We start from the raw sequence: 12,336 nt of genomic DNA, 5'->3' as shown, positions 1-12,336 counted from the left end.
GCACCCCCCACCCCGCGCGCTTACATCTAGGCCAACAAGAGTGATTGGTATAAGTTGTAAAAACTTGTTTTATAATTGCTGTTAAATAAATGAAGTTTTTATATATATATATTTTGTTAAACCTTGAACATAAATAAAAAGACAATAACGTACAGAAAAGTGGTGTTTCATTAATGGCACAGTTAGTAAGCAGACAAAATAAAGGAAAATAATATGCGGTCAATCGCTAGTTTTACAGGTCACAACTTCGTAATGGCTTAAATGATTTCCATTCAACTTATTACCCTACTTTCTTTTCTTTTGAATTGCAGTTTATTTTCATTCCATGATGTCGAAAATAATTTTAATATGTGAACTAGTAAACTGATGAATGGTGAAATAAATCGCTACAACATTTTGTATAGCCTGTCCTTTGACCTCTAGTTTGTAAACGATGTCTTGGTTTCGAAACGGTACTGTACATGTTGCTAGTACTTGTATAACGTGTAGGGTTCCTGGTGGATTTTAAGGGTAAACATAGCCTTGAAGCAATTGCTACAGGGAACATTAATCTCATAAGAGCTATTGTCAAGCTGTCTTAGGTTTAAGTTATACCAGATACAGGAACATGATCATCAGCAGCGGTGATACCCGGAAGTGTGAATGTCACATGGACCGCAGGCAGTTACCCGTATGTGTATGACCCTGGGGTTAATATAGCGTCTTAAACATGGCGAACACAAGACTTCACATTGTTGTTTGAATGTCGTTATTAACACAGAGCAGTGAAAACCGTTCAACGTACATATGTAATGGAATATATAAATAAAGCAAAACACAAAGACTAGTATAATCGGCTAGCGCTGTCGCCCATCTTGGGGCTCTTCAGGCGATTTAAATGTATTTGTATATATGTATATGATATGACGTCAATAGTACAATGTATCTTTCATTTATTGTTGTATATTTCAAATCATTTCTGCCCTGTGCATCCAGTAATACATTCTTTATTTGTAATAAGCAAACGATTAGCTAAACGGAGGATTCCAAACTTAAAGGTTTGTTTACGTTTGTTGTTCACTTTGGTGTTTACACCATTGTTTAGCCAGTTTTGGTAGGGAACGCTCACGAAAACGAATAAATCGGCTAGAACTGAAACTTATCTCCTTTACACATGACAAAATTATAGACACTAAGACTTAAGTCACGTGGCGCTAATGTTACATGTAGGAGTAATTTAATTGATAGCTGGTATGGAAGAAACTAGCATCAACATGTAGTTTATAACGGGCCTTAAGAAGAGGTCAAAGGGCAAACACGCTGATTGGTTATAATTTCGTACATGTATCTATATGTGATAACGGTAGTTGCAAATAATACACAGGGGCTAGACACACTAGTTACATGTAAGAGTGTCACAAGAGGGACAAGATACATTGTTATCGGGATTAAGTTTTAGGAATGACATTAATACACCACACACATACACATTAACACATTTCATTCACACACATATACACATTTATATTCCTTATACCAATACCAAGATGTTTGGGTCAATATCAACGTATTTGGCCCCTGTGCCTTTCACAGTAAATCATATTTAGACACCTGTAACGAACAAAATGTTTGACAATGGGATTACATATAACTTAAGGCTATATGGTTCCTTACTGTAACGTGCAAGTTCTGTCCTAGAGAGCTCCACTGTAGTAGACAGCCTGATATAGAACATGAATATGGAAATTTTGGCTTAATTCTTTTTCTAAACCCACGCATTGGAAACATTATGTTTGTTTGTTGTTTTCATTCTATTTATTTACTTGTTTATTTATTATCCTTTTAACTATAAAAGTTATTAATTTATTTAAGTAATGCTTATTTAAAATTTAAAGGAAGATAACTCAACATTTAGTAATATTTTCTTCCAGAAGAGAAAATACCACAAAATGTCCCTAAACCGCACAGATACACCGTATCCCCGAAATTGTAAGTTATCTCCCATCTCTATCGACCTGCATGATTTCATCACACTTCCCATCCTTCTATACCATTGACAACATGAACCCTATATACCCCTATCCCACGCAACCATATACATACATCACCATCCTCCATCCTCCATCTACCACCAAGGTGTTTGAAATAAAAGTTAGTCATATACATGTATTAACAAACTCACCAAGGTGTCTATTTTGAGTTCCGACTGAATAAGAATTTTCCCCGTGCCAGCCGGTTTGTCCAATATTGTAGGTTCCTGGAACATTCTCTGAAATTGTCCGTGTGTCTGTTCCATAACAAACACCACCAGCAGGATTAAAACTAAGCGGACACACATGGTCACTGGTCAAGACACAACACAAAAATGACCAGCACTGCAGCGTCCTGTTTTTTTATGTTACACGTAAATCAAGATAACCATCCGGGTACGTTATCAATGGCCGCGAAGATCGTCAATCACAAATTCAGTCAAGCGCAACGAATGTCGGTTTCTTAGAATTTAAACCGAGGCTCAAGGTAGTAAGCTGTACCGATATGAAGAGTTGCCCCCGGCCCAATACTGATCATAGGTAACGTGTATACCTACACCAAACTTCCTGTATTACTTTATATGAGTACGCCGATGAATCATCTCGCATTAAATATCGATTTAATGTACATTTGAAAATATTAGTTCGATATCAATATTTATCATGGGAACGAGAAAATTACAAAAGAGTTATATATTTCCTATGACTTAAGACTTACATGTACTTCTTTCTCAATAGAGTGCAGATATTACAAATTTCTCTGTTCTTAGAACTTCCGTTAGCACGCATTGTGTTGTTTGCTTGCAAAGCTGTGTCATTCAAATAGTTCTCTTCGTCTTATGTTCTTTTTTAACTTACAATCTATATTTAAATTAAAGATGCCCGCCTTATCGACAGTCCACACAATTTCGTTCAATACTTTGAACAGCGTATTGTCGCATGCTGATTGGCAAACAAAGTAGTACTTTGAAATTTAACAAACACTTCAATTTTATTCCACAATTCAGTATCAATACAATTACGTATGATATGTCTATACTATAGGGTGATATAAGTTTATCAATAGAAATTTGAGCTGAAAGTTAGATTTTCCCCCGGAACAAATTTCGCGCATCGATAAATACAGTGAACACCGTGAATCCGACCTTGACCTCTACGAGGAAGTTATTTTTGGAAGTTAATTCGAAAGTTTCTCTTTGTTCATTTTGTGAAGAATCCAGACTTGAATTTATTTGTTGATTGTATGGGAATCTGACTACAGTCGGTAGATTCTATAACCTCGTTATTTGACATGTGATCAGAAACTGGGGAAACCATGGTTGCGAGACGCGTGAAACTGATATCATGTGAGGTGAGTGATCTTGCGACGGAGCACATGAGTTCGTTACAAATGTCTGAAATGTTTATGCGTGCTGTGACTCATATCAGTAGGTCTGTAACATATGTGTCAGTAGGTCTATAGAATATGTGTATTTCAGACATTTGTAACGAACCCCTGTTGATCAGTGCAGTGTAACAGACGATATTTCTACTAATTTGTTAAAATTGTTTCCATTGCCGGCATTGGTGATTTCAACCGATGTGCATTTTGTACGATATTGCAGACCTTGGTCTTGTTTTTGTTGTAATAAAAGTATTTTTTATTTACTTTTTTCTTTTGCACATAAATTTACAATGACATTGTCAAGTCTCACAATGCCCAGCGATATTTCAGCAGCCGTCATGTTTATTTACATTGGATATTGTAGTTCCGGTCAGTGTTGTATTAATACGCTAAGAATTGTGTCTCGTGCTGCATGGTAATTAAAGTCCCATCAACGACACGGCTTTCAAAGAGGCTATATAGTGACAATGCACTGCAAAAGTAAATATATGGTTTTGAACATGTAGCAATGTTTAGAGATGCAAATCCGTTGCTACATAGCACGGTATCGTTGCCACCAGTGTTTGTTGTTTCGCCGGTTTGTTAAAGGTTTGCTAGTACCTACAATGTGTGTCTTCCTACGGAAACTCTCAATCGAGCGCGTTACTGGGATTGTACCCGTAAATTCACTTCCGGTTTGATTTGAGTTTAATTTGCAGGTACACAATTCTTCTATCACACGTGTCGTTTTTATCCACTGGTGTAATGGATATGTTTAGTCTGGTTTAGTATTGTTTAACATCCTATCAACAGCTATGGTTGTTAAGGACGTCCTCTCCTGTGTGCAGGATGCATGCGTGTAGTGTATGCGTGTGTGTTTTGGGAGGCTGCGATATGTTCGTGTTTGTCTCCTCGTGATAGCGCGGAACTGATGCCGACATTATAGTGCTACCTCACTGAGACATACTGCCGAAGACACCCAGCAGGACACCCCACTCGGTCACATTAAACTGACAACGGGCGGTCCGCTCCTACATTGATGAGCGTTAAGTAGGAGTAGAAACTACTATTTTTACAGTCTCAGGTATGTCTCGGCCAGGGGACCGAACCCAAAGCTTTCCTCACAGGGGCGAAGGCTCAACTTAAGGCCAAAAGTGAGGCATTGTCAAGGGAGACATAAGGAAGAAGAACGTTGTTTAGAAAGAAGAGAAAAGATAAGATACCAAATTTGACGCCTCTTACGATCATGTAATGTGGGCAGCAGGTACAATTCTTACGCCCTACCTGCAGGGACTGGTGTAATGGAACACATTAAAACTAATTTTAATCCGAATTCTAGTGGAAGCCAATTGTTATACTGTACCAGAATGATCAAATGATATTAATGAAGAGGGTGTTTGTTCTATAATTGATGCAGGTGTGTTGATCATTTAACATACTTGCTTGTGGAAAATATGGTTTCCTGCCAAAATAGGACGCTATTTATTGGATGAACTACCTATACACGTAGATACGATATTCCCTGACAATAAACAAAGTTCATGTTGATATAAACTGTTTATTTAGATTTTAAATTTCATTACATGAACTGTACAAATACACGCAAGCGATTATGATAAAGTTTGTTTGTTTGTTTGTTTGATTTTGTTTAACGTCCTATTAACAGCTAAGGTCAAAAGAAAATATGCCGAGCGCTCAAGATAGCTAATGCAGAAAATAACATTGTGCATGTCCAAATGTACCACAGTAGAAATCTTTTCATCTTTTTAACAAGTGTGTGGCCTTATAAACGTTTGTTATTTGATAATGATAATATGGGTAGGAAGGGACCTGTAACAAAATAAATGTTATTAATCCATAAAAAAATAATCTTAAAAGTATGAATACATTTTTAAGGATAATACAATTTTATTTACTCAACATATCAATGTTTGTATGACTTAACCAAAGTTTTTCCACAGGACAATGGAGTTTTGAACTCTTCTGAATACTATTTCTCACTTTGAGCTGTCGAGAAGATACATTCCCCATAAAACAATACATTGCTATATAAGTGATACGAACGACGTCAATGATCTTTCTTGTGGTAGTATTGTATATAAGACAATGTTTTGGGATATTTTTAATGTTCGTCTAGATACAATTTAAGACTGTCATCATGATTTTTATGAAAGAAATAATAATTCAAAACTGCGTTTCATGCGAAGCCTGGTAAGGCAAATCTGTATAATACGGGAACCGTAATTGTAATAGGAAGAAATAACATCAAAACTTCTGTTTCAATATGCCTTTAGATGGGTATGTGAGTGTGTATTTGTGTGTGTGGGTGTATTTGTGGGGGTGTATATGGGTGTGAGTGATTGTATTGTTTATCCTTGAATATATGTTTATTTTGAACTGATGAGCCGTAAGGTTCAAGGTAATAAAGAACTGAACTGAAGATCTAGTGATGGACGAGTCAGTTGACATAGTTTATGATAAGCGGTTACATAACTCTTGCATGGAGAACCGACTCTTTACATACACTTTTTTTGCTGCGTTAAAGTCGAATACTATTAGGGTTTCTTCTGTAATCGTTAACGTTTGTGTTTTAATTTTATCAGGACATGTGTTTAAAAAACCAGTACTGGTGTTAGGTACATCAACAAACTAAATACATTGATGTATCATCAGCAAATAACTTGATCATAACAGAGATGCCATAGGTGATATCATAAATGAACAGCGAGAAAAGTAAAGGCCCGAGGATATAATCCTTTTATTTTGGCACACCATCAGTAAACGCCGCCCCATTGATCACACCATTGACACAACTAATTAATAGGCCAATTTAACAATTTACCACGTACTCCAAAACTAGAAATTTTCGCTCGTGCCAACAATACCACACTTGATCAAATGCTTTGCTGATGTCGAACACATACCATTATAACTTCCTTACCGTTGTCTGAAGCTTTGTTAACGCCATTGGATTTACGCAACAGCTGATTAAAAGTCGAATCGCCGTGTCAGAAACCTGATTGCGTAGAATTAGGTAAAGTGTGATCTAAACGATAATTACCTGTTTGTATGAATGATAGTGTAAGCAGACTTTTCTATTACTTTTATCACTATAGATAACAGAGAAATCGGTCGGCAATAAGCTATAAGAGAATTGACGTCTTTCTTATAAAGGTCAGAAATGTTTTCCTTTTTCCATTCATGTGGGAAAAAATACTTGAAAATGATTTGTTAAAAAGTAGATCCGGGTTGGTAGGTTTAATGTTGCCATAGATAGTGTTTAGATTAAGATACCGTTCTCATACTCACGAATTGATTTGTGCGCAAACTTACTGTCCAATAACGTCGTAAAATCATTCGACGGGTTCAAAAAGTTAAGTCCAGACATTGTTAATGCTATTCAACTTCCAGTCTACAGGTTTCGGTTTAGTGATATAAGTATCAATAGGTTGATATAAAGGACAACTTATCAAATGTTTTTATAATGATAACCGTATGATTACTTACTTTTTCATGGAGTATCAATGCATCTATTATTACATGTCCTCACCATATATTTTTCTTTTCTTCATTTATTTACATAAACTTGTAGTGTTATCATATGTTAGCCATGCATAAGACCACAAGCTTGTAAGATGAGAAAGATTTAGGTAAGTACACAGTACTAAGTACACAGTGCTTGTTTCCTCATCATATTTGCTTATCTGATTTGTAATATTCACGTCACTTTTTCTATTACTTTAATAAAAAAATAAAAAATAAAATGATATTCAGCTTCAACTATCTCCAAAATGCTCCTCAAATCAATGACAACATACATGATGTTTTTTAAAGTGATAACCAGATTTGGGGTGACCACATAATCTGAGATTGACCATCGGAATGCGGTTTCATGAATACGGGTCCTGGATAATGGAAAGGTACATCACGGAATTTCTTCTATCGGGATAAATAGGTTGGTTGTTGGTGCTTTGCTCAAAGAATCAGGTTGAGGTTCATGACCTTGATAACAGTTCCCACCTCTTAATTTGCTCAATTTGAATATCTGTCTGCTGTATCTCACAACTTAATTATTGTCACAAATCATTTGATTTATATCACGCAGTTAGCTGCGGCGCAGAACTATGTTCATTTCAGAACCGCTCGGCAGAAGTCCTGGGCGGTCACAAGAAAAGTAAAATTAGATATATGGACATTTTTTTATGAAATAAGAACAGTACGGAATAAAACAAAGCAACATGAAATGCAATAAGGAGTATCCATTACCATGATCGCAGTAAATATAAACCGATTAACGTTTAAGCTCATATACTCTAAAAAAAACACACGATAGGAGTACAGAATAACAACCGAGTTGGCAGGCTCCATGATAGCTTCCATTGTCTATACTTATCTAAACCTAGTTTACAAACACGTGACCTTATATGACCATGCCCTTGAACACCTTGATATCGTTGACGCTATTTTTACCAAAAATATACAACGCGATACTAAAATCAGGAACACTTAACGTACAGTCCAGAACTACTAGAATTGAGACTAACGATGCTGCAGTTTATAAAGAAGTCATAAAGCCGAATTATCCTTTTTCATTTTCAAGATACCTTTGCCAAAATTGAGTTCAGACATTGATTAATTCACTGATGTAAAATGGAGTCTAGATGATCATTACAATTACTGGAATTAGAAACGAAGGTGCTGAACACTTTTTGTTTGTTTCCCTAAATGGTTAACCGCCTACCCTATTTGGATCCTAAATAACCCATTTTCGATCAAGTGTTGACGTTTTCCAATACTTATAGATTGTTACATTGTACATGAAACCAGCAGCCTCCTAAAGCCTTATAGACACACACTATTTGAAAATGGAAACAGATTCTTATCACTTAATACTTCCAAATGAACATGTATGGCTTTTCACTAGAATCAAAACAAAGTCGACGGTATATACCAATTTATACTTCAATAATTGTTTTCAGATCTTCGCCTCATTGTTAAACACCTTGAGATGTGTATATGTTTTGCAACTTTGTGGATGTGTTTACACATTTTGATGCGTTGGAATTTAATAACAGAAAACATGGGATCTAGCTTAATAATTCGGAAATGGGTAATTTGAAAAACAAACACTATTGGAATCAGCAGTTCAGGTGACCTTAAACATTTATGTCGTCATTGAATATGAGACAGTATCGTGTGTATATTTCTTGCTTTTTAACTGGTCACGAATAGATAAGATAAAGTCAAGGTTGAACTAAGGTATAACAGATAGAACGGAAACCAGTCCCTCGATTGATCCTCAGCCATGAACTCGATTGTAGCCGTACTCTGCCTGCTGGCCTGTAAGTTTACCGCCACTATGACATGTATTCACCCAATCGCCCTTTTATATGTGTTATATTACAGGATTTCTCACCCCTACGTTATGTTTTAAACAGTAGTAAGAAGTATTTATTTTTTTATTTAAGTGTCACATGTTTCAACATACGTACATAAAACACAGCTGTCATTTCACATAGTATCATTGAAACATCCGGCCAGTTCTGACGTACGAGCCTTCATATAGTGTACCTATCATGCATGTTAATATAATTATATACCGGTAACATCGATCACGTACATTACCTATTGATAGCTCATTAAATGCCGTAGTTATTAAAAATGTCTTCCGTCAATACGTTTTATACTGAACAGCTGATAATTGACACCATACAGGTTATTCATTCATTCAGTTTCCGTTGGGAATCAAATTATAAAAAAAAATGGATTTAAAATTGTACTTAGTTCACTTAATGTGTTTCTGGTATCATTGTTAAATCATTATCAGTTCACAAATGCTTTTAATCGTTTATTCAACACACTTTTACCTTTATAGCCATAGATAACAAACACTTATAAAGGGACATAAAGGATTGGCAGACCGACCAACTATTATATTCAGTTTTGAATTTCATCATGTAAATGTATCTTCTCTTCCGTATTATGTTTATACGCTTAGTGTTTTATGATTTATCTATACTTTCCAAACATTCCTCATTTGTTTCCATAATTTCAATGCAAACGCCATTCAATAATTCTCTTTTCAATTATCAATTTCCTCTATGAACAACTCAAATGTATTTAGCGGCATCTAAGCCATTGTTTATCATATTTAAAACAACAATGCAGATTCAGGTCACGGAACACGTTTGCAGTTCTAGACTCCCAACGCATACATATGTATCGACTGTGACCACATTTGGATGATAAAGACAAAGACGTCTGATGTCCGTATTGCACTACGCAGTCTTAACATTAGGCGCTATACTTCTTGTATTTCATTGACCGTACGCGTGTGCCGTCCCTTGTCCCCGAGTGTTTTTATATTTATTACATACTAACTAATAAATAAGGGTATTTTGAATATGCGATACGACACAATTGCTCTAACCCATTTCAGCACTCGTCGTATCACACCCCAAAACACGTTTCAGCCCGTAAAATCCGTATCACACCCTTTTTTTTTTTTTATTGTTTTTCGTTTTTCAATATCTCAAAAGAAAAATAGATCAAAAGATAGTAGCTTTTATTAGTAAGTATGTAATAAGACAATACATTAATTTATGTTTAAAAAAGTAAATTGTCTAAAATTACACAACAAACATACTTCTCTTTCTGATTTATGTAAAGACCAATTTTATGATTTTTGTCTGAGGAATAAGGACTTTAAGAAGGTCAAAAGGTGAAAAGTATGTAATAAACAGAATAAAACATGCCTTTTTCCGTATCACACCCAGCATCAACCCTCGACCAATATCAGCCCTCGGGCTGATATTGCAGTCTCGGGTTGATACTGGGTGTGATATGGAAAAATGCATGCTCTGTGGCTAGACATTAGCTGAATATGTATTTAGTCCCAGACACCTGTCCCATACAAGAGAATAGATTCAATAACGAAATCGCACAAAGACTTAGACACATTATACGTCATATTGTCATAATTTTATTTATTGTCCACGTGGTCCTCTAACAGCTTACCTTGAAATGTCACGAATCACGAGCTGTAATGTCCTAGTGTTATACTTATTTTTATAAATTCAATATGAAACACTTTCATGTTCTTTGAAAAATATGATTTGATGACATAACTCTATATTAGATGAGTAGATAGGATTTTTGCTTGAGGAATAACTCAAATGTAATAATAATTTAAATGTTGAAAAAATATACAACTGTTTCTTGTATGACTGATTTGATTCTGATTTTTTTTGGCATTGATTTAAAATTAACATATTTATTTGAAACTATCGGTCAACGATGTACTCTTTGTTCCCGAAGATTCGGAGTTTTTTTCAGCCAAATTTATATCATATACATTATAGTATGGGCTAATTCTGCTTGTAATTCTTAAATGCAAAACCTTTCAGACGAATTATTGTGTTTGATTAAACAAACTTCATTCACAGTTCAAGATATTTCGGCCTTGTGACTTTCCTCAAGGAGAAAAGTCAACGGTGAATCAGGTAACGTCAGTTTGAAGAGGAGAATATGACGTACAAAAGATATGACGTCACTTAGACGTTGCTTACTTTGCACACATTTTTGATTGAATTACTCTACCAGTGTTAATGTTTCCTGCTGCTGTTTGGTAAATTTGTTAACATTTGTTTTTAATCCTTTCCTCTGTATCGGAACAAAATACTATTTTAAGTGGTCGACATCTTTCTTTTGATTTATGTCTCTCACATAACTCTGACAAACATTACATGTATAATACGGAAAAAAGCATACAGCATTAACGATAATTATAGAAACAATTTGAAATGTACATTAAGCATATACTCTAACACAAGTCATAGGAAAAGAGTGTAAGATTACATATAACCGTAACTCTAACGCAAACTGCAGATATCATGCCGAAGGTAGCATACACCCTTAATTTAAAAAAAAAAATACAGTTATAATAATCAAGAAAGTATATACCCTTAACATAAACAAAAAATAAAGGAATAATGTCGAAACATACAACCTAAACCTTAACACAAAGGTATGAAGTGTAATGTAACATACACCCTTAACCTTAGCACTAACCACATGCCTAGGTATAGCGTGTAATGTAACATACGCCCTTAACATTAGCACTAACCACAGGTATGAAGTGTTAGGTAACATAAAACCTGAACACAAACAACAGTTAAGAAGTGAAAAGTATCATACAACCTAAACACAAACCACAGGTATCAAGTGTAAGGTAACATACAACCTTAACACAAACCACAGGTATAGCGTGTAATGTAACATACAACCTAAACATTAGCACTAACCACAGGTATAAAGTGTAAGGTTACATACAACCTTAACACAAACCTTAGGTATAAAGTGTAAGGTAACATACAACCTTAATACATACCACAGGTATAAAGTGTAAGGTAACATACAACCTTAATACATGCCACAGGTATAAAGTGTAAGGTAACATACAACCTTAATACATGCCACAGGTATAAAGTGTAAGGTAACATACAACCTAAACAGAAACCACAGGTATAAAGTGTAAGGTAACATACAACCTTAACACAAACCATAGGTATAGCGTGTAAGGTATCATACAACCTAAACACAAACCACGGGTATAAAATGTAAGGTAACAAACATACAATAACCTTAACACAAACCATAGGTATAGCGTGTAATGTAACATACAACCTTAAAACAAACCACAGGTATAAAGTGTAAGGTAACATACAACCTTAATACAAACCACAGGTAGCAAGTGTAAGGTAACATACAACCTTAACACAAACCATATGTATAAAGTGTAAGGTAACATACAACCTTAACACAAACCACAGGTATCAAGTGTAAAGTAACATACAACCTTAACACAAACCATATGTATAAAGTGTAAGGTAACATACAACCTTAACACATACCACAGGTATAAAGTGTAAGGTAACATACAACCTTAACACAAACCACAGGTAT

General features: G+C 35.2%; 1 protein-coding gene across 1 annotated transcript in view; it reads right to left on the bottom strand.

Annotated features, from left to right (window-relative positions):
• The window catches only part of LOC110457379 (FK506-binding protein 2B-like), a 6,677-nt gene extending 4,288 nt beyond the window's left edge, over window positions 1-2,389 (bottom strand). Inside the window, exon 1 of the mRNA XM_021508626.1 lies at window positions 2,162-2,389. Coding sequence (XP_021364301.1) covers window positions 2,162-2,317 — 156 coding nt within the window. The 5' untranslated portion in view covers window positions 2,318-2,389. The remainder of the gene's footprint in view (window positions 1-2,161) is intronic.
• Window positions 2,390-12,336: the final 9,947 nt, after the last annotated feature.

The sequence above is a fragment of the Mizuhopecten yessoensis genome, unplaced genomic scaffold (genome assembly GCF_002113885.1).
Source record: "Mizuhopecten yessoensis strain PY_sf001 unplaced genomic scaffold, ASM211388v2 scaffold9109, whole genome shotgun sequence".
NCBI lineage: Eukaryota > Metazoa > Mollusca > Bivalvia > Pectinida > Pectinidae > Mizuhopecten > Mizuhopecten yessoensis.
The sequence above is the reverse complement of the archived record's forward strand: the minus strand, read 5'-3'. Positions and strand labels throughout refer to the sequence as shown.